The sequence below is a fragment of the Lathamus discolor genome, chromosome 2 (assembly GCF_037157495.1).
Source record: "Lathamus discolor isolate bLatDis1 chromosome 2, bLatDis1.hap1, whole genome shotgun sequence".
Lineage (NCBI taxonomy): Eukaryota > Metazoa > Chordata > Aves > Psittaciformes > Psittacidae > Lathamus > Lathamus discolor.
Window position 1 is genome coordinate 3,381,137 of NC_088885.1, and position 22,358 is coordinate 3,403,494.

The following is a 22,358-nucleotide window of genomic DNA, read 5'->3' on the forward strand; positions in this document are numbered from 1 at the left end:
CCAGAAGTCTGCTTCTGAAAAATAACTAAGCAGAAGTATTCCCGGACAGTGTGCTTGCCTGTTAACATGGTAGCCTCAGGTTTCTGATGAATGAGTTACCTGGTTTTTTTTCTCCCTTGTCCCTCTTTGCAGGGAGAGCATAAATAGGGTTCATAGAGTGATTCCAAATTTAGCATTATAAGCCTTGCTCTCGTTGGTTATGAAACCACTTAATCTTGCTCTGAAAGCACAGTGCATACTTGTTTACAGAGGTTTCTAATACCAGGCTTGCAACTAGCTAATCTGTTTTCAGTCTTCTGCCTAGCCTTCTCACCATGCTAATAATGAGGGGTGGTGTAGGTATTTTCAGGGAGCTTGGGGTGTAGTGCCTTGCCTTGACTGATTGGTTAGAGTAGAGTAGTTGTGTTTACATCAAACACATAAAAGCAGATTGGTTTTCAAAACCATGTTTAAAGACCTGCTTCTGGCACAACAAAACCATAGAACCCAGTTCCGCAGTAAAAATCAAGTAGGTGAAGATGAATGATAACTCTGAAATGTTATCTTGAACTCTGGGAGGTTTTTAAGACACAAATTTGCTGTTTTATCATTACTAAAGTAATGCTGTTTAAAATAAGCACTGTATCAAGATGGGTATTCTAAATGAATTTATACTTTGCCTTTAAAATTAGGCTGTCAAAATCTCTATCTACTCTTAAGCAGTTGAAGTGTTGATTACAAAGCAGATACCAGTGGATCTTCTGAAATGCTCCATGCTGACAGTTATAAAAATGGCTTCTTTCAACAGGAGTATAGCAGCACTGACTTTAATCTCACTGGCTACATTAATGAACTTTCCTAATCCTCTCAATGCCATGCAGATCTTATGGATCAATATTATTATGGATGGCCCTCCAGCTCAAAGGTAAGTAATGACTTGAAATTCCATTAGAGATCTGTAGACCTTTTTATTTCAAGGGAATTTAATAGGGAAATTCTGCTTATTCAGGAAACTTTCTGAAATGCTTCCAAACCAGCAAACCTTAAGTTATTATGTTTGCAGAATAGTTGTATGTTCATTCCTTTTGATTTGCTTTAGTATCTGGCGATAAGTATGGGGGCAGCATGGATACCTAAAGATCCACAGGTATGCCCATGAAACTTCCATGCAGGATTCTGGCTTCTCTCTGGGTTCTTTCTCTGACCACCCTCTTCATTGCAGACAGATAGTGGAGGGAGTGGTGGAAAGGAATTAATGGTAAATTCCTTAGCTGGGTTGATCACAGTAATAATAATGGGGAACATAACTAATATTACAAATTCCTTTAAAAGTAACATACACAACTTTGAATACTGTCTGAGATCATGCATGTATGGACTCTAAAACTACACTGTTAGAATATTGCTAATACTTATTTACTAATACATACAGCTCAGTTTTCTGAAAGTAAAAATATTATGTGCTTATTTGAGTGAGATCATTCTTAAGCTGTAGAGAGAAGATTAAAATCTTTCAACTCGGAAAATCTAATTCTTAAGTTGGAAGCAGTGAATTATTTTTATGATGATAAAACTCTTAAGACATTCATTTAATTTCAAGTCTTGGGGTGGAGCCTGTGGATAAAGACGTAATTCGGAAGCCTCCAAGAAATCTGAAGGACAGCATTCTGACCAAAAGTCTGATTGTAAAAATACTGGTTTCATCAATAATTATCGTGTGTGGAACACTGTTCGTCTTCTGGAGAGAGGTATGATAAGTTTAAAGCAGTAACAAACCGATTTGAAAGAAGTCCTTTTCATACCACCAGCTGGAATTCATTGTTTTTATGAACTTAATTGCAAGTTTTGCCTGTGCTTATTTAATGATCTGTTCAGCTAGGAGATTGCAGAGGAAGATTTTTCAAAGTAGTTGCTGAAATCGGGAGTACAGTTTCATTCCCCATTCTTTATTTTAACACTCTTTTCCAAGTCCCAAATCTCCTTGGGAAACCTTAGCCCATAGAAAGTAATTGTACAAATTTTCTAGCCAGGCTATTGTGAAACAGCCATTTGATTTTATTTTCCCAATAGAGAAAACCGCTGCTTGAACTTTTGGTAGTACATCATAGAGTTCTTGGTATCCCATGTGCTTGCATAAAGGTTTGTCAGGAGGCTTCATTTAATCACAGCTTGTAATTACAAACAGTTGTTAGGTCACAGGTGTGTAATTCTTGCTGTATAATTTATTAAATCAGGTTGGAGCAATCAAGTTGCTTTTGCTTTCATTTACTAGCTCGTAGAACTTGAATTATTGTAATAACTTTGCTTAGTTGCAGAGGGTTTAAAGCGTGCTAAAGCCATTTCATTTTCTTTTGTTGGCAGTTAAGAGACAATGTAATAACACCTCGAGATACAACCATGACTTTCACCTGTTTTGTATTTTTTGATATGTTCAATGCTTTGAGTTCTAGATCTCAGGTAGGTGATTCCTATTGTCCATTTACACAGTATTTACACAATAAGCAGAATTTTCTTTAAGGGAGGATCTTGCTGTGTTTGTTTCCAATGTTTGCCTGCACATCTGCTATTGAGTTTCACATATTTACTAGGTAGGATTTCTTACATTAGATCATAAGTATTACTGTCCTTAATTTGTGTACGTGATGCAGAGCTGGCAGTAACGGTTCTGTCCCGACAGAAGCAAGGAAGTTTTTATTAAAAGCTGAAGTGTGATCATCCTTTGTATTGCTAAATTCTGTCAGCTCAGCATCCTTGGCAGAAAAGCCTTAATTCTTGTAACCCTACACCCACAATCCAGGGAAAAAAAGGTCTGAACTGTTCATTCTGTCTATATTTTGGGTCTAAGAAAGCAAGTCTGAATTTCTGTGCTAGTTGGAGAAAAGGACATTGCTGGTACACATTACTACCTTTAATTTGCAGTCTGTTTTCTGATGTGGACTGTCAGGGTCAACAGAAGCACTTCCAGTGTGGAGAGTACTTTCTAATGCACTGTACTTACAGAAAAGTGAGCTCAGAATACAAGTCAGTGACTATGAAGACAAGATTTGTACTCTGTTTATCAGAGAGAAAATGTAATTAGCCTGTTCAGTAACTTTGTTCTGGATTATCTAAAACGTCAACAGTAACTTCTTATATTTTTCTAAAAGTCTGGATGAAAAGCAGTTGTAGTTACAATTTACTTTCTTGTCTAGATAATTAAGACTCCATGTACAGTGTAATGTGTTGTTTTACAGGCAAAATCTGTGTTTGAGATTGGACTTTGCAGTAACAAAATGTTCTGCTATGCCGTTCTTGGATCTATAATGGGGCAGTTATTGGTCATTTACTTTCCTCCTCTTCAGAAGGTTTTCCAAACGGAGAGCCTGAGTGTCTTGGGTAAGAACAGTTCCCTTTTCAAAACTGTGCATTAAGGATTCATTTGTGAGTACACCAGCTGATGGTTCCAGGAGAGCACTTTCTGGCTGTTTGCATACAAAAGGAATACCAAAGCCTTTGGGAACCATGATTTAAATGCATAATGGTACATAACTGATCAGTGTGTTAAATTTCTTATGTGCTCATGTATATTGGAGGTTTTTCATATAAATTTTTATCCACCCAAAAATGAAGCACAGAGTTCAATGAAGTTTTTTAAGCAATATTAATGTTGCTGTTTAGCAAGTTGGCGTTTTTTTCCCTCTAAATGTGAATACCTTATTTAGACACATTGATCCTTTATTTAATAATCAGCTGCACTGTCTTAGGATGAATAGACATGAGAATTTTAAGAGGCTATAGATACATAATGCTGCTGGCCTTACTAAGGCTTACATTTATTACTTCTGCAGTTTTCTGGAGTTAAATGGTTGTCATGAAATACGTGTTTTAACGTAATCTTTATTGTAGAGTCATTTCTGATGATAGTGATTTTTTTTTTTCCCCATATATGAAGTTAACTGTATTGCTTAGTGTTCTTTGTTTTTATAGGTGTTAATAAAAGCGAGGTTATGAAATACTTTTAAGAGTTTGAAATATCATGCCTGTACTTATGGTTTGTGCACAAACTATGCATGTTAATCTCCTGGTCTCGCAAAAATTGATTCTTTCATTTCTCTTGAACTTACCCAGTGACTGGGAGACAATTTGAAAGTCTTGTGAGTCTTGTTCATTTGTAAGTCTTCCCTAAGCCTTAAATAGCAAATTTTTAAAAGGCTGGTTATGTATCTTTTTGACAGATTTACTGTTTCTTGTGGGACTCACTTCCTCTGTCTGCATAGTGACCGAGATCATAAAGAAGTTTGAAAGAAGCAAGGAAAAGATTCAGAAACGTGGAAGTTCTTCTTCGTCAACTTCGTCTTTTCTTGATGTATGATGCATATTGCATTCTTCTGTTTGCAAACTTAGCGATTGCTGTCGAAAGATGTAGGAGAAAGCAAATCAATATTTGGAGGATAAAGAAATCCTGAGGGCTTTTGACAAGTCCTTTGTTTCACTGGCTAATGCTGAACGTTCGTGTTTCAAGACTGTTTAGAATTTAACTTCCAGCTGTGGGAGTAACAAATGAAATTATGCAACTTTGGTAACATTTTTCCTCAAACATAAACTTACTTTTGAGATCAGACGGGATTATATGTGTTGGGGGGTTAATTTAAAGAAAGATCTAAGCCCAAGTCCCATTCTCTGCACTTAAAAGTTATAACTGTGTAAATCCTTCTCTTAGATATAAATATTTTAGTTTGGTTTATTTAAAACATTGTCCTATTTTGCGGTGGTGGGACTTTGCTACTAATACAAGGATAAAACGATATTTCAGAGGCATTCCACGGGGTTTAGAGTCTGTCACAAGAGTGCCATATTCTAGCTACTGTATTTATTTACTTTATCCTGCAATGTGTAAGCGGCTCCAAGTACCTTGTGCTACCGGGTTTTGTTGCACAGGATGTGACCGCTGTCAGATCACTGTTTTTCTTTTCTTTTTCTGTGATTGAAAAGCCTATACTGCAATTTGAAGTAAATGTTTGCTTTTCTTAAAAGTGTGACGTCTCTCTTTTCGAAAGCAACTGGCATTTACACCAGATGAGCATGCTGGCTTGATACTCTTTTAGATACAAGCTTCGTTTCATGTCTTGTTCCATATTTACTTTAGGTTATGACTGCTCATGAGTGATTGTAAGACACTACTGTTACTGAAATGATTTGTAATGTATTAAATTAGAAAATGAATGCACTAATTCTCACTCTAATGGCAAACCCCCCTATCTGTATTTAAAAGAAGCTTGGTTTTCCTTTCTCTTCCTTCTTTCACTCTGATCATAAAAATAGTTTTTACTGTTAGCGTAACTAAAAATTTTAACCTACAGAATGACTTTTTGTGGCTAGAAGACCATTATAATACGTTTGTGTCTTGATATCGTATAAAGTATTTTTAATATATGATGTCTGAATACTCTTAATATTCACTAATTGGAAATTGTGTTCTTCATCAAAATAGACTTGCAGCTGTTTTCACGAATGTCTCATCAGACACATTGCATCCCTTGAGGAAATGCAAGGAACAATCACCTAAAGAATCTTGAAAAGAGGATGTCCAAGATCTCTACAGGGAGCTATGAGCCTTAATGTTATCCCTTCTGCTTTACAGCTTGTGGGTACGCATCTTTCCATGCTGTAGTCCAAAAGTGTAGCATTGGTATGGACTCTGGGCCATGCTGTCACAAGGGGCATCCTGTTGGTTAGTAAGTTGTCATCATAAACAGGCACTGGGATATTTTGGTACTTAGCTTTTGTGGCTTGCCCCACATGCCATGCTCAAAATCTGGGGAGTTCATGGAAGACAAGGCATATTAGAAAATGCTATATGAATCTCTCTTCCGAGGTTATTTTAATTGTTCTTTTTTCCTCTGGAGATTCTCAGACTTAGTTGGGAAGTGGGGCTGCAGAGAGGACATGAATGCACCACTGAGTCTGCTTTACACATGCAATTCACCCATTGCTCTGGCTCACCCTGGGCCTGTTCAATATGCAAATACTACCTAATTGTGTAGAGGCAAAGACTGCAGCATATGGCCCTTGTCTCTTCCTGCAGGGATGTTACGTGAACCACTGAGTTGGTAGGGCTTGAACAAGATGACCTCTTACAGAAATGCTCTCTTGTCTTCAAGCAAAAGTTTATTTCCAGCAGTTCTGCCTTTCAGAAGTGGAGCAGATTTGTTAGTGCTCCTCCTGTTGAACTGTTACTGTCTTTGGCAGGTGGGGCTGTAGTGGTTTGGTGTTGTAGGCTGTTTGGTATTTCAGTACTAAAATCAAGAACTTCAAATTGAACCCCTTGCAACTTCAAATAACTCATCTGATAGAAATGAGACTTTGGAGACTGCTGCAAATGCAAACCCATTTAGAAAGTGGATGCAAAGTTCCAGTAACTTCCTGTAATGTTGAGCATAGCTGCCATCTGCTGGTATTCTGAACCTCCCCTGGTGCAGCTTGAGGCTGTTTCCTCTTGTCCCATCCCTTGTCCCTTGGGAGCAGAGACCGACCCCCCCTCACTACAACCTCCTGTCAGGCAGCTGTAGGGAGCGATCAGGTCCCCCTGAGCCTTCTCTTCTCCAGACTGAACCCCCCAGGTCCCTCAGCCGTTCCCCATCACACATGTGCTCCAGGCCCTGCACCAGCTCTGTTGCCCCTCTCTGGTCCTGCTCCAGCCCCTCAATGTCTCTTGTAGTGAGTGGCCCAGAGCTGAACACAGGATTTGAGCTGTGGCTTCACCAGGCCTGAGTACAGGGGGACAGTCACTTTCCAGCCACTCTTCCCAAGAGCAGTTGACCTGTTTCCCTGATGCAAGACAGGGCATTCCCAGCCCATACTTCCATACAGCAGTTCTCTGGAAAAACAAAGTGTCTCCCACTAGTCTGGGTTACTCCTTGCTCCTAAAGGGCAGCCAAGGTACTTCTGAAAGTACCCAGTGAAGGTGTGACAGTTTTTGGCTTCAGTATGTCATAGTTTTCATCTGCATGCCAGTGAGTTCCTGGTTTTAATTCCTGCATCTTACCCAGTTGTAAATAATCTTTAATGAGTCACGTACAGCCTGACAGATGAACTGAAATACATTAAAAAGCAAGCGAAGGGATCTCTAATTGCAATTCATAACCAGGTTGTGCAGCTGTTACACTTAAATAGCTTGAAGCCATGATCAAGATAGAGATGATATTTTGCTTTTCCAGCACAATAGTTGCCAGGTTATACATTAGTCATGGAAAGGCAAGAGTCTCATTCCTAATCCACTGCTTAAACCCTGATGTCTAATAGCAAATGAGATTAACTCCAGCCTCAGCTCTAGGGCAATTAGCCATAAACTGAAATGTAACAGCCTAAGCAACAACCCCTTTTGCTTCCACTCAGGTTTTAGCCCTATTTTAATTGCTGCTACCTTTTTTGGTTACTGTTGTGCCATGTCTGCTTGGCCTGCGTTTGCACTCTGGTGTGGCTGGAAGCTCTCACAACAGGGCTCTCATAGGTCTGTCGCCATGAGTGGCTGCTCAGCAGCAGTGGCCAGGACTCAGTCAGGACAAAGGCCCTCAGGACAGCTTCCAGGGACCAAAAGCAGAAGCACATCTCAGGCAGGATGGCACCTGTCTCTGCCCACAGTGGCCAAAGTTTGGTGCAAAGCTCCCCCTGAGGAGGGCAGCAGATGATGCTGCATTGATGCAGCCCCACAGAGATCCCATATGGCCATTGTGGCACACTGCCAAGGGAATGGTAAGCTTGTTGGCCACCACCTTCTTTTTAATTGCTGCCCGGTGCATGCCAAGCTGTGCAATTAGGGTTTGTTTCCATTCCCTCTGCAGTTGTAAGGTTTGCACTTAAGAACTGTTCATCACAGTTTCAGTTTAAGGACAACAGTCACATCTTGGTTTATAAAGGAGCTTTGCTGTTTCCCAGCATCCCAAATCTCCTTTGCTGTAAGCTGTAGGATGAATTCCCATAGGCCCAGGTAAACCCTGTAGTGAGAAGTAAATGCTATTTTAAATACATGAAGATCCAAATGAAGCACAAGAACTGCCACAGTCAGCACAGAGCTCACCCAAACCTGCGGCTTCAGACTTGGGTTTTGTGTCTCAACACCCACTGCCCTCTCATCCATGGCTAGGCCTGGCCCCAGCCTTTGTCCTCTTCGATTGCCCCAGCACAACCGTAGCAGGATTGTGCAACTGGAGTGGATGTGAGGTTTTAACCTTTGGGTTTATTTTTAAACTCAAATGCTGGCCTGGTTCATCACAGTGTCCCACAGACACAGGTAACAAAAACCAGTGGCTGGGGCAAAAAAGGGAAAAGTTTAATAGGAGAGCAAAAGACGACAGAGTTTTGCACAAATATATAGAATTTGCAAAAATGCATCAGAGTCAAAATTCCCCCCCATTAGTTGTAATGCCTCTGAGAGCGGTGTTGGAGACATCCCAGGATGTGTCCCTGAGGATGGGTGTTCTGAGCTTCACAGTGTTTGGCTCTGCATCCTGAACCCACGTTGTCCAAACCATGCTATGCCCTCTGTGACTGAAGCACCTCAAGCTCTGTAATCAGCATCTCCTCATCCTCCCATTACTGTCCCATTGGTGCCTTTGCTTGGGAAGGAGTCGGACAACCCTTCTCTACAGCCCGTACTGCAGAGAAAGGCTTCAGCAATGGCAGCAAAGGGTGAGCGGGGGTTTTGTATGATGGCAAATGGCCTCGCTTTCCCTGAAAATTAAAGCTTCTCTGCAAAGTGCCAGGACCACAAACTTGCTTAGACCAGTGCACAGTGACATGCATAAAAGTACCGCAGCGCGGGTCATTGAAGAGAAATATCACTTTGGTTTAAGGGGATTGGAGCTTGGTATAAAAGCCAAAAAACAAAAAGGAAAAAAGAAGGAGAAACAGAGCTTCTGGCGATCGTGCCAGTGCGAGTAAGCTACTGTGCCCCTACGAAGTCATTAATCACCTCCTGAGGACTGGCAAGCTTTGTAACATGGGCACACCATTTTAAAGGCAAACCTTTACCACCGCAGCCTCAGCACCACTTCCCCACACACACGACTGTCTGCCGGTCCATGAGCAGCCATGGTGGCACCCAGGCTGTGCCCAGCACAGGGGCACAATCCCTGCCCTGGCCCTGCTGCCGCACTGGTGCTGATCCAGGCCAGGATGCTGGGGGCTTCTTGGCTGCCTGGGCACAAGCTGCTCGTGTTCAGCTCCATCAGTCAGCACCCCCAGGGCCTTTTCCATGAGCAGTTTCCAGCCGCTCTGCCCCAAGCCTGGAGCGGTGCATGGGGCTGTTGTGGCCCAAATGCAGGACCCAGCGCTTTGCCTTGTTGAACCTCATCCCGTTGGCACGGCCCATGGATCCAGGCTGTCCAGACCCCTCTACAGAGCCTCCAGCAGAGCAACCGGCCCTCATGATAATCACTGAAGACAGCAGACAGCGCTGGCCCCAACGCAGCGCTGAGGGACACCACTAGTGACTGGTCCCCAACTGGCTGCGGTGCAGTTGGGCTCTGCCCCAAGGACAGGGCCATGCGCAGCCAGTTTCTGCAGGAGAATGCCGTGCGCGACTGAGGAAGGGGGAAGCACGATTTCAGATCAGCTTGACGCCAGCTTGGAAACATGGAGGGAGGCCAGAAAACAAGCACCACCCAATGGAGCACGAAGGGAAGCCCCCATCGCAGTCACTCGCGGGGGCCTGCCACGTCCTGCGGGCGTGCAGCATGGGGAGGGAACGATGGGCTCCTGCGTGGAGCCGTGCTCCACCTGGAGAAGGCGGGGATGTGCGGGCACACAACCCGACCCTGACCGCTACCCACCGCCGCCACTGAGCCCCTCAGGCGGCGGCCATTGCGCGCGGTGCACACTGGGTACCGCGACCCCTCACCAGGGCGGGGTGAGCCGCCATTTTGTGAAGGTAACCGGTGGCCGCTGCCCATTAACGGCGCTGCGGGGCCGGTGCCGGGGCGTGGGCTCCGGCCGCTCTTCATTCCTCTTCGCTCTTTCTCCTCCTTCCACGCCGTTCATCCGCCTTCACCTCCCCCTTCCTTCCCTCTCAGACTTGCCAACCTCCTGCTGTTGTTATCCCTCCCCTCCTCCTCCTCTCCCTCCGGTCCCCGCCCCGCCGGCACTGCGGAGCCGGAGACGTGACCCGTGAGCACCCAGCCGCGGCCTTTTCCCCGCTGCTCCAGCCTCTCGCCGCAGAGTCGCATGTCATCTATCCAGAACCTCCAATCCTTCGGTAAGAGCCGCCGGCACCCCCGTGTGCCGTAGAGACACCCACGGCCGTCCCCTCGGCTGGCCCCGCTCACCCCGTCCTCGGCCCCCGGCCCCGTTCCCGAGGGCCCCGGAGCGGTTCGAGCGTCAGTGCCCCGGCCTCCGAGGTGACACTGAAGCGGGTGCAGCCCTGGAGCTGTGATCTTTGTGGTCAGAGGGAGCCCGAGGTTCATATGCGAGGGGAATAATTCCCTCAGTTCCAATTGCTTGTTGATTTGCTGCCTCATCCATAACAATGCGCCAAAACCTGACCCATGCCGTGCCAAGCCTATAGTGTGTCTGTAGGCTGAGCTATAGAGAAGGTAGGTCATTTCTGCTGTATTAGCGGGGAAGTTTACCACGCTGCGCCGTGGTTCTCCTTCTTATCTGTGGGCGACAGAAGCGAGCAGGTTAACACTTCATACGATAATGTTGTCAGGGTTTTGGCCTCGAGTTTTGTTTCTGAACTTCTGCACATATAACCCATACGAGAAAGTTATGTTAATCACGATTTAGGCGCTGACCCTGTGCTTAAGAAGGTGCTGCCCGTAGGATCTGTTTGAAGTGATTCAGTGTTAACACCTACAGTGCTGGCTCATCTCCAGCCTAGAATCCTAAACTCTGGCAAGTGATATTCATGCCTGAATCCCCTCGTTTTCTTCTTATTTTTTTTCCCACTGGAATTTGCTGTTAGTGTTTGCCCCACAAACCATGAAATTCACGGTGAAATTCAGTGTGTGTTGTCCGTAATAGAAATTAAGCCAGTCAAGCTTCCCAGTGCTGTACTTCTTTCCTTGTGGTGCTTGCATCCTCATCCTGCTTTCAGTGCCTTTAATGCTCTTGTCATTCTTGTTTCTACATAGGTCAGTGTGTCTGCAGCTGAAGTATAGTTGCTGTTTCTGCTGAAGTCTTACCCTTTTGGGGCGTTTGCTTCGAGTGTGTGGCAAAACTGTATTGGTATGCTTAGGTTTGAGCTTTGGATGGAAGTTTGGGACATTGTAGCATAGGTGGCTGTTGAACCTATGCTTCCTGAAGATTAGACTTGTCAATATGATTCTGATTAGTATCAAAAAATTACTTGTGGTTTATCTTAAGAAATAATACTTAAAGCACTTCACACTTCAAGGTTTATTTGAAGGTGCTGATTAGGAAAGTTGTTGGGCCATAAAATTTCTTTATATAAATAAATATAAATATGTTTTTGTGGAGAATAAGAAGCATAACCCAGAAAGCCTCCTTCTAAATGCCTTCCTGTTTCGCCTCTGCTAGATAAATGTAAGCTTGGAAGAATCTGACAACTGACTCAGTCAATCTAAATTAATTTTGCTACAGTTCTTGCCTGAAATTACTGACTGGCAGAGGGGTGCTGGGTTACAGACAGCCTCTGACACTTCTGAGTGGCTGTGGCTGTGTGTTTTTTATATTAGTAGCCAAGAATTACATCCATGCCTTAAAATGCTGGTAGTGTGGTTGTCACAGTGTAAGACTTCTGCTCTGTAAAAGAGAGTGTGTACAAGAGCTTTTTTATTGTCTACTTATCAGCTGATCTGATGAAAGACAGGATTGCCCTTAAAAATGCATGTGGCCATCTGAAACTTAAGGTGCATGCAGTGTTCTCTCGGAACCATGTTTTCTGTTTTAGAAGCTTCAGGATTTGCAGCTTGCAAGGAATAGTGAAGTAAACTGAAACTGTCGCTGAAAATGGTTTCTGTCTGGGAGGGCATTGAAGACACCGGATGCATGACAGTTGAGAGCGCTGTGTTGAGACAGTAGCCTAGTGAGACTTAATACAGCTGGAGAAAGCAGTGCTCTGATTTTTAAGCATACATTTAAACATTATGTTGTTTTAATTCCCGCAGACCCCTTTGCTGATGCAACAAAGGGTGACGACTTACTCCCGGCGGGGACTGAGGATTACATTCATATAAGGATCCAGCAACGGAACGGAAGAAAGACACTGACAACTGTTCAGGGGATTGCAGATGATTATGACAAGAAGAAACTTGTGAAAGCTTTCAAAAAGGTAAAGTTACTGATTTGGTTTGGTAATAAATATATAAAGGAGTATGATAGCTTTTAATACACAGTAACTGAATATTTGTTTTATTTCATTCTTGCCAGTGCACATTACTTTCATATTCAGATTGACCCCTTTCCCTGTCTTTTTCATAACTCCTGTCAGTGTCTAGTGACACTGATTTTTTGCTAAAAAGCTTAGTGTTTTTTTTCCAATAAAGAAGTAGATAAAATGCATTCTGAATGTTTCATTAAATTCACAGATACCTGGCTGCTTTGATGTAAAGAATAAGATCAGGTTATAGTAGGACTGCTTTTGCATTCCTGCTTCTGTCATAAGCTGTGTTGCTGTTGAAAATGGAGACTTTGAGCTTCTCCAGGATAAAAATACTCATTTTAAAATGGTGTGGAGCTGAAAGTCTGTATCTTACGACTTTATTTTCTTTTCTTGTGATGGGCATTGGCCAGTTCCTTCTGCACAGTAGCTAATACTGTCTTTGCCTGAGTTTACCATCAGCAGTTTAGTTCATCTCTGAATGCATCAGCAGATATACCAACCCCAGCGTAAAATAGATCTAGCCTTTGCCTTGCTTGGCATCAGAATTTAGTAGGCAGCATCTGTGACAAAATTCTGCTGAAAAGACTTGCTGAGCGAAATTGTAATAGACATCAGATGTCTGACAATGTGAATGTTTCTCTCTAGAAATTTGCTTGTAATGGCACTGTGATTGAACATCCTGAATACGGTGAAGTTATCCAGCTTCAAGGTGACCAGAGGAAGAACATTTGCCAATTCCTCTTGGAGGTGAGGGACTGCAGATAAATATCTAAACTTCTCTGGAAGAAATACAGTGACAGGTGGCACTGATGTTAGTTAACCAGCTAAAGATGTCACTATAGTTCCTTTGTATTTTCAGCCAAAAAAAGTAAAATGACACTTGCAGAACAGTACCTGTGGTAAGAATCAAAGCACTGTAGAATGTGTTTACGTTGCTACTTGTTCTTTGGCAGTGCAACTTGAGGTCTCCAGTTGTAAAATCTAGTGTTTGATGCAAACCATAATTTTGAGACTGCAAACACTGTAGAGGAAAGAGGCTTACTGATGGCAATCATGATGCAGAGGTGTTAACACTGTCAAAGATGAAGTGCTAGGACTACAGAACAAGTCAGATACCTGATAAGATTTTCTTCTTTATGTAGTCAGTTCTTCTGCTTGGCCCAGCAGCATTCTAGAAACTAGGAAACTGCTTTATTGACTATATACTGTGTTGCAGTATTTTTAATCAAAGTATAAGATTATGGTAACTTGATATCACTGTAATATCCCAAGCATATCAGCTTTACTGAAATGTGTTGCTTTTCTCCTTTAGATTGGCATTGTCAAGGAAGAACAACTGAAAGTTCATGGTTTCTAAAATACCTGTACTCTCATGAAGAACCCTGCTTATTTGGCTTTTCTCTGAAAATGAATCTTTGCAGTGAATGGACTTCCCTGTTACCTGGACATTTAAAATTTGATTCAGATTTGCATGACTGCGTGAAACGTGTGGTGTGTAGACTAGAAACGCATAAGAAAACTTCAGTAAGGTGGTTATGAAGACACATGAGAACTTTAACACATTTCCAATGGAAATGTTTTAGTGATGATTGTTCAGTTTAGTACTCTCCACCTGACTTAAAATGTGTGGGCTGTATTAAAATAGTGTGTCTTGATGCTTAAAAATAAAAGTTTATTCATATATTTTCTGGGATACCTGAAATGCTTTAGGTTAAGTTTTAAGCTAGCACAGCAGCCTTACTAAAGAATGGCTGAACTGTTTTGTGGCAAGTGTAGCTCAGGGCTGATTGAATAAATGGGAAAATCTACCTGATGAAGTATTAGCTAATTAATCAGTAGGTTAGTTTGATGTGATCTTACCCTGTAGCTGTAAGACTAGATCTTTAAAGTCTTTATTGTAGGTGTATCTTACTAGCAGCATGATATGACATAAATTGTTTGCTAAGTAACTGGATCTTCTCTAAATTTTAGTGCAGTGACTATGATGTATTAGTGTTAAGTGTAGTAAGATTAAAATAAGCTGAACTCCTTAAGGCTGCTATTACTGGGAACATGCTAAAGGTTTAGGTCTTACATAGAACTCCCAGAAAATCCCATGTACTTCTTTCAAATGTTTTATCTCCTATGTCACTGAGTGAAGGAAGGGCATTGAGCTGGCTTCTACCATGACTGTGCATTTAGTATTGGCAAGCAGAGTGCTTTAATTAACTGCAGAAGGAAGGAAGGTAGGTAACGGGCTCCACAATAACCTTTGTTATTCCTGGTATCAAGTTTGCTGTGATTAATGGTTAATGTGGAGGATTTTGTTATGGGGTTTGGGTGTTACTATAGAAGGCTGGGTTAGTTTACTTTCCTCACAGGCAATGCATTCAGTGTTACCTAAAGTTATAACAGGTTTGCTCCACCACAGTTTTCATGTAGTTCCAGTTAGCTGTCAGCATTTGGTATTCTGCTTTTGAGACATGTCTCTTTACAGAATGAAATGCCTTCATTTGGTGAAACATGCAGATCTTACCTTACTTGTCAGATATACTTGGAAATTTTCTCTGAAACGATTCAAAACACGCTGAACTAGGAAACCATAACAGTAGTGGGAAATGTAAAAAAAACCTTCTTGTAATATCATCGATTCTCTGGAAAGGAAGAAAGAGACATTGCTAAGACCAATTCATAATTTAGCAAAAAAGAATTGATGACTACCCAAGTAAACATCAAGAGTAGGCTAAACTACGTTACTTAGTATCACCTGTGCCTATACTTAGTTTCCTGTTCATGATTGCCTTTTTAAATAGAAATGCTTAATTTTAACTCATACGAACCTTTTGCTTCTGTTGTTAGATTTCTGAATTCAGAAATGAACCTTTATGGCACTAGAAACAATTTGGGGAGTATTCTAGAGCATTCATATGACAATTTCTTTCTCTGTCTGATCTAGACAATTCCACCTGTAAGAAACCAGTGTCTCAGTCTCCACAAAAATTCTGCCTGGTGTTACAGATCTTAACTCTTCCAGATAAAGGATGTTTCAGAAGTTGGTACACTGTTAAGGTATAATGTGTCCAAGAGGAGGAGGGAATGCCTACAGGAAAACGTGGAATACACACAGAACAAAAAACCCAGGCATAAGTGTTATGCAAGTCTTGCACATTAGCAGAATAAAGTCATTGCAAGTTTGCCTAGTCCTGGTTCATAAATGTTAAAGGAATTAATTATTTGGGGGTACATAGTACTTGGTGATTTTCATTTTATCAGATGCCAGAAAAACTGACATTTAAAGCTTGTCCTCAAGCTGAAGAGGAAAACCAAGCAGTATCTTCTGTTTTCACTGGTATTATGTTAGTACTTTTGGTGGGTTTTGAATTGGAAATTAACGAGTGATTAGCAAGTGTCATGTGTTACTGAGTCAGTCTTCATTTCAGATGGCATTCCGTTAACTTTTGCTGCCTAAGCTTGAGTCACTTCTTCGTAGTCATTCTGCTTGGAATAAGTTAGAAAAACCTTTTTCTTCCTCCTCATTTAAGTCCTTTCTGATAGGAGGAGCCTTGCAGTTGAAAGCTGGCTTGAGTTTTATGTTCTAGTGTTTTGACCTGTAAGAGACAAAATTAAAAGGAGAGGGAATAAGTAACATGTTAGAAGTTTAAATAGACGAGATTTGTAACAATCTTTTAGAAGGAAAGCAGAATTCTTTGTTGTATTTTAAACTAGAACAGTGTCTCTATAAGATTGTAACTAGCCTTGTGTTGCGGCTTAAGCCCAGCCAGCAACCCAGAACCGTGCAGCTGCTCGCTCACACTCCCTCCCCTTCCTCCCCCCGCTCCCAGAGGGATGGGGAGGAGAATGGAAAGAATGTAACCCCCACGGGTTGAGAAAAGAACAGTCCAGTAACTAAGGTATAACACAAACCACTGCTGCTGCCACCAATAATGATAATGATGATGGAAATGACAAGGGAAGAGAATACAGCACCTTACCACCTGCTGGCCGATACCCAGCCTGACCCGAGCAGTGATCTAACACTTCTAGGTAACTGCTCCCAGTTTCTATACTGGGCATGACGTGCTCTGGTATGGAATACCCCTTTGGCTAGTTTGGGTCAGGTGTCCTGTCTCTCCTTCCTCCCGGCTTCCCCTCCTCTCTGGCAGAGGATGAGACTCACAAAGTCCTTGGTCAGACTAAATATAACTGAGCAGCAACTGAAACATCGGTGTTATCAGCACTGTTCCCAGGCCGAAAGTCAAAAACACAGCACTGCACGAGCTACGAAGAAGGAGAAAAATGACTGCTACTGCTGAACCCAGGGCACCTTGTTATAAGCACAAGCCTCTCTGCATGTTCTAGGGGAAAGGCTTCAACAATTCCATGTTTTATGCTGAAACTTCTTTGTTAAAGCTCAGCCTGTTTGGAATATATATCCCTTTTTCAAGAAAGCTGAAAAATGTGGAAGGCATTGGGAAATAAATGCTTCTGTTACTTCCACGAAAGCCTGTTTTCACAGTGAAGGCAGGTTTCAGTCTTTCCATCTATTCAAAAATAGATTAAAAAATGGTAATTGTTGAGGCAGTAAAAGGGAGCTAATAATGGAAAACATTTTTAATGTTTTTAAACCCACTAGAAGGACTCAAGACTGGGGAAGCTGAGACTGCAAAGAATGGTGGCTTCTTTTTGTGGGAATATTGTGAAGTCTGTGTTCTCCCCAGATCAAGGTTGCCTTCTCAGTGATATCTAGACTTAACCACAAGCTGCAGTGGGCTGTAGGAACTGCTGTTTTAAATTCACAGCCTTGCTGTGTGTAGCTATATTAGGCTGTTGTTGCTGCCTTTTCTAGCTGATACGCTTTGAGTAAGGGATTGCATAAATTCATGGAATTGTCTGTTCAGAGCCTACATCTACTAAATGCAGCTATGAACAGCGAAACCATTGCTTCTCAAATGGTGGTAACAGTCCTTGTTTGTAGAAGATTCAGTAGTTTGGATCTGTGAGCTGCCTATTTCCTCTTGTGTGAATTATCAGGCCCTTGATCTCTACCTGTGGTCTGCTAAATGTGGTCTTGTGTTTGAGATGAGCATGAAGAGTGCAACTGTGGGCAGATGAGCAATAATTTTCTCGAGTGAAAGAATCTGAAAAGAATAGTGCCTGGATTGTGTGTGTGTACTACTCATTGGTTCAGTGGCTTTGCTAAACCTACTTCCTGCACAACAGTTGCAGAGCCTAAATGGAAAGTGTTTTATTCTGGAGAACTTTGGGGAGGGAGGAGGGAACCTCATAAACAAAACAGCTTAGGAAATTAGTTTGTGTCTTAATTCTGTTTTCATTAACTTAGATTCTGAACTGCAAGACCTCCATAACATTGTTATTTCTGTATCTTTAAAAATCCTAAATAAATTTCATTGAGAGTTTGGCATTTGTGGTTCTAAAGCTATCTAAAGCCATTATAAAAATTGTGAAGCATTGCTGAAGCGTAAGTTTTAAATATTTGAACAAAGCAATAATTAAGCAGAGCTCTGCATTTTGCCCTGTACTTCTTATGATGGGGACGTGGTTGCCCTGAAGATGCACCCATATTTACAGACCTGCCTGTAAGTGGATATCCTTGCTGTAGTGTGATACCCTGTTGTTAGTTCTTGTGAGATCTTATCTAATGTGCTGCACTGTTACAGGATGTACTACTCGAATTTTACAGTATAGGACAGAGGTACTTTGAGTTCAGTCAGCAATTGTTATTTTCTGCGTCTTCCTGGAAGGCTCTAGTGTACAGGATTCATGTGTTACAGCCTCGTTTAAAGAGGTTCAGTAGTTCCTCTTACTGTGTGAAAGTATGTATAAGTATTTAGTTATAGAATGGGGCCTTTTTATTGCTTATTTTGGGACACAGTAGGGATTGGTGTCACTTGTGATGTGTGCAGTGTTGATTATTGTCATGGGGTGTTCTGTATTGCCACTGCCAATAAGGAAGTGGAATTGGTCTTAGAGCTTCAGGTGTATTAAGTACTAAGAACCTGCCTTCTTCCTAAGACTCTCCATACGTCCATACTCAGTTTAGTAAGGAACACGTCCATGCACAGCAACATGAAGGTTAATTCTCCAGTTGTCAGATTAAGTTTTTGAGGTGAATAAGGCAAAAATGACACAGTTGTTTGATATTTGCTGTACAGATGCTTCATGCCTATTGTTTCCAGTTTACATTGAAAAGAAGAAAACCTCAGAAGAGGATTTGTACTTGGCATGCCTTTTTAATGTTTGGTACATGTCCGTGATTGAACTGTTGATGAACAAGTCTTAACTTGTATTGGAGTATTGTTAGAGAGCTGAGACAACAAAGTCTTTGGAAATAAAATGTACCAGTATTATTTTATGTATGGTTTTCTAAAACAAATTTAATGTTATTATTGAGGAGGGTTATTTTTTTGGTGGAAGATAAAGTAGTGTGGTTTAATAGTGATGTATGTGATCCTCTTGTAATTGGCTTTGATGTTATATTTTCTCTTTTAAATTTCTACCACAGTGTGTACTAACCAACTTAAGGATTGTGGCTTGTACTGGGATGTCATAGCTCTAAACCAGAATGATTTACGTCTAACATTTTGCATAGAGGAGGATCATCCAGTTTCTTGAGTAAGCAAAATGCAGTGGTTTAGGATGGAGCTAATAACATGCTGAAGTTTGGTCTCAGCTATTTTAGAACATTTTGCATCTGTGAAATGTGACAGCACACTTCTGAAATTAATTTGGGGTCTGATTAAAAGTCCTTGTGTGTATAATAAATGCTGTTTTCCTTTTTAAGCCATCTTTGCTGTGATTATGCAGAAAAAAACCCATGATCCAGACTCACGTTATGAGTAGCTGAATTCTGCAGACATTGCAAGTAGAACAGCGGTGCTCCTTAGCGACAGGATGTAACTGTCAGCTGTGTTTGTGGCTCCTCGCACAGATAGACAGGCAAACAGTGCTGTCCCTGTGGTACAGAGAGGCAAGCCTTGGGTATCACAGGGGGACAGCTAGCCCCATGGAGGAGGTGGTGCTGCACCTGTTGCAGTAGCTGTCCCATGGATGAACCAGAAGGATTCTCTCTTGGGTAGACCCATCGAATGTCCTAAATGCATTGATGGGTAGTAAGAATATTCCTGAGGTAAGACAGATTAAAAATGGTCTATTCCCAGGACTGCTGCTGGAAGAATCTGCTGAACAGCAGTCCCTGTCCTAGAAGAAGCAGCCTTCAGCTACTCTCCAGAGAAAGTGAGATACTCATGTGGTGGGGGTGACTCCTGGTGAGGGATTTATGACCAGAGGACTGCCATATAAATGTAATGAATAAATCAGTAGGAGTAGCAATCAGTAAATGGGAGATCCAGCTATGCCTCAACAGAGCAAACTGGCATCAATGGTATCTGTACTTGGTGAAGAATCTGCAAACTGGTACTTGTCGGTATCCAGTACTGTCAGTACCCTTGAGTCAAACCTGACGTTAAAACTCAGATCTGGATTAGGACTTGAAGATACAGAACAAAACCACTGCCTAGGTTCCTTTAGTAAGAAATAATATGTATTATTAAAGATAATTTATATGAGAGAATTTGGTGCGGAAAAGGTCCTTATAGGGGGAGTATTGAAAGAAGAGTATTTTCCTTCCTTACCTACCTTTCCTTCAGGCTTTTGAAGTGGCATGGGGAACTTTCTGATGGTCAGGTAGTGGCTTTATGTGATTAAAAATATTTTGACCAGTGCTGTGTTTGAAAGTAGCTGGGTCTGGAGTCCTCACCCATTGCTGCTGCTTCTGCCTTGCATGGCAAACTGGTTCTGAAGGGCACTGAGGGGAGGGACATCTCTGGGGTCATCACATTGTTTCATTTCTCCTGGTAGTAAAAGCCAGTTCCAGAACTGGCTCCAGTCATGCTGAAACTAGATCATCTGTCAGTAGCGCTATGGAAGATAAGAGTTTCTGCCAAGGGATGAAGTGTCTGCGTCATCCTACCAAATAGAGCGATGCAGGGCCCTTCAGGTGGCCTCCAGCTGTAGCCAGTCTGACCGGCTGGTGGCTTGCATAGCATAGAAGCAGCAGCTCGGCTGCTTCTCATAGCAGCTTGGACTGACGCTCAGCTGGGTCTCCAGCAGTAAAGTTCAAAGTACTGGAGCACACTGCAGGTCAAGCGATGGGATCTGACCACGCAGAACCGGACATTTATTGTGGAGCTGTTCCTACACTCTGTTAATGACTTTTTGTCTGTGTGATAAAAGTAGCGCCCTAACAACTGCAGGGCAGTACCTTCTGAACGGGGAAAATGGGCTGTTGTCCTCTTTCGAGATGCACAGGGAGAGGAACGAAACAAATGTCAAGAAGAAATCATCAATGTCAGCATTCATGCTGACACGTGACCATCTGAGAACACAGTTTATAGACGAAAGCAAGAGCACCCAGTTGCTAGCAGCTGTCTATTGCAGGATGAGGCTACAGGCAGGAGGAACGCAAACGAAATCTGCTTAAAATGGTAATGCCCTGTGTGTGGCTGTCCTGAGGCTCCACAGGCTGCTCCACAAAGTAGGTGGAGATGGGAAATGTGTTACTTGGCAGTGTTTGTCTCTAGGCTGTGTTCTTCGCTCCATTTGCTCAGTGTACTCTGCACTGTTTTCCTGTGACAGCTGATTTAAATATTTTGGGTTTGGGCATACAAGCCCTTAGTGCGTGTGTAAGTAGTTAATGTTTCCTTCTGAGAATATGTTCCATGTTTCCTCCTGCCTTCAGAAAGATGTATTTTTAGGGGTTCTGCAAAGGTCCAGGCATGAATTAGCACAGGGTTCTTTTGTTCTTGTGGGTTGTGAAGAATGAAGAAGTCTAAATGTAGAGGGGGAGATCCAGAGCAGATGTAGGCTATGCAGTGACACCAGTCTGTTTTAAAAGAGCTAGCCCATATGTTTCTGCATCTTTGACGGGATGTGTTACACAGGCACATAGTGTGTTTTCCATCTCCTCCTGCTTGGTGTCCTGCTATGGAGGAGGCCTGCCTGCCTCTCCGGTAAAGAAGTGAAGGCACAGTGGGAAGAGTTGCTGCTGCTTCTGCCTTGTCCCTACAGGAATGAGCTGTTCAACACTGCAGATTCGTCTGGCATCAAGCCAGGCTACAAAGCAGTTGAGGTCGAACCTCTGTTCCCTCTGCTCTATGGCCTCCATCCATCAGCTGTGTCTTCCCTGGCAGGTAAGATCTCCAGGTCAGGGCCTGTGTCATTGTCCTGTGCAGGTGGAACACCAGGCATGGAGGCTGATTCATGACCAGAGGACTGACATATAAATTTCATGAGTAAATTAGTAGTAGTAGCAATGAGTAAATAGTAGATCCAGCTACACAAAGCAACTTGCTTGCTCTTTAGACCTCAAAGTGTTTCTGTCCTTTTTCCGTTTTCATGTGCTTTGCTTTCAGTAGTGCAGCATCTTCACCTTCCTTGCATCCTTCGTACCAGAGTGAGATGCTGTGGCAGTCAATGGCATGTCTCTGTTGCTGCTTTGTGAAATGAAAGCTAATGCACGTGAGCTGAGGAGTGAGCCTTGGGGAGCATGATGTATCCATCCTGCAGAACAGGCAGGGTGCTTTTCCCCTGATCTTGGTTCCAGTCGTTCCTTCAGCCACTGGCTTACTTACGGTTTGTGTGCATTGTGCCGTTGAAGTGTTACAAGCGGTTATTGGGAGATGGCAACAAAAGATGGTTAAAAATACAAATTCTGATGTAAGAATTTTATGTTTCTAGGGGGGATAGGGGACACCTGCACTTTTCTTCCCCAAATCAAATAATTGATCTCGTCAAACAAACCAGTTTTATCAATTTTAATTACGTTTTAAACTGCTATTTCCAGCCTCTGTCCCTAGATGTCACTAGAAGGCAGCACATGCTGGAAGCAGTGGCGCTGAAGCCAGGAAAAGACTAAAGCTTTGATAGGGGAATGCAGCGAGGAACATTCGGTAAAATTCCCGTGTAATTGCAGGCATAACCCGTATGAAACTGTCCCCCCTATTTCCTCTGTCTAAAAGGGAATGGACCTGGAATCTGTGCCTGGATGTACCCCTTCCCTGCT

At 42.5% G+C, this 22,358-nt stretch overlaps 2 protein-coding genes across 6 annotated transcripts in view; both read left to right on the forward strand.

Moving 5' to 3' along the window:
* ATP2C1 (ATPase secretory pathway Ca2+ transporting 1) overlaps window positions 1–4,991 on the forward strand; it is a 65,550-nt gene extending 60,559 nt beyond the window's left edge. For all 5 annotated transcript variants that reach the window (XM_065665480.1, XM_065665484.1, XM_065665481.1 and 2 more), the window contains 5 exons: window positions 788–904; window positions 1,580–1,727; window positions 2,341–2,436; window positions 3,213–3,354; window positions 4,194–4,991. In XM_065665480.1, coding sequence (XP_065521552.1) covers window positions 788–904; window positions 1,580–1,727; window positions 2,341–2,436; window positions 3,213–3,354; window positions 4,194–4,330 — 640 coding nt within the window. In that variant the 3' untranslated portion in view covers window positions 4,331–4,991. The remainder of the gene's footprint in view (window positions 1–787; window positions 905–1,579; window positions 1,728–2,340; window positions 2,437–3,212; window positions 3,355–4,193) is intronic.
* Window positions 4,992–9,851: 4,860 nt separating this feature from the next.
* EIF1B (eukaryotic translation initiation factor 1B) lies at window positions 9,852–19,078 on the forward strand. The gene is made up of 4 exons (XM_065665486.1): window positions 9,852–10,210; window positions 12,084–12,247; window positions 12,944–13,045; window positions 13,611–19,078. Exons 1-4 carry the CDS (start codon window positions 10,180–10,182, stop codon window positions 13,653–13,655), a joined length of 342 nt encoding a protein of 113 aa, XP_065521558.1. The 5' UTR covers window positions 9,852–10,179; the 3' UTR covers window positions 13,656–19,078.
* Window positions 19,079–22,358: the final 3,280 nt, after the last annotated feature.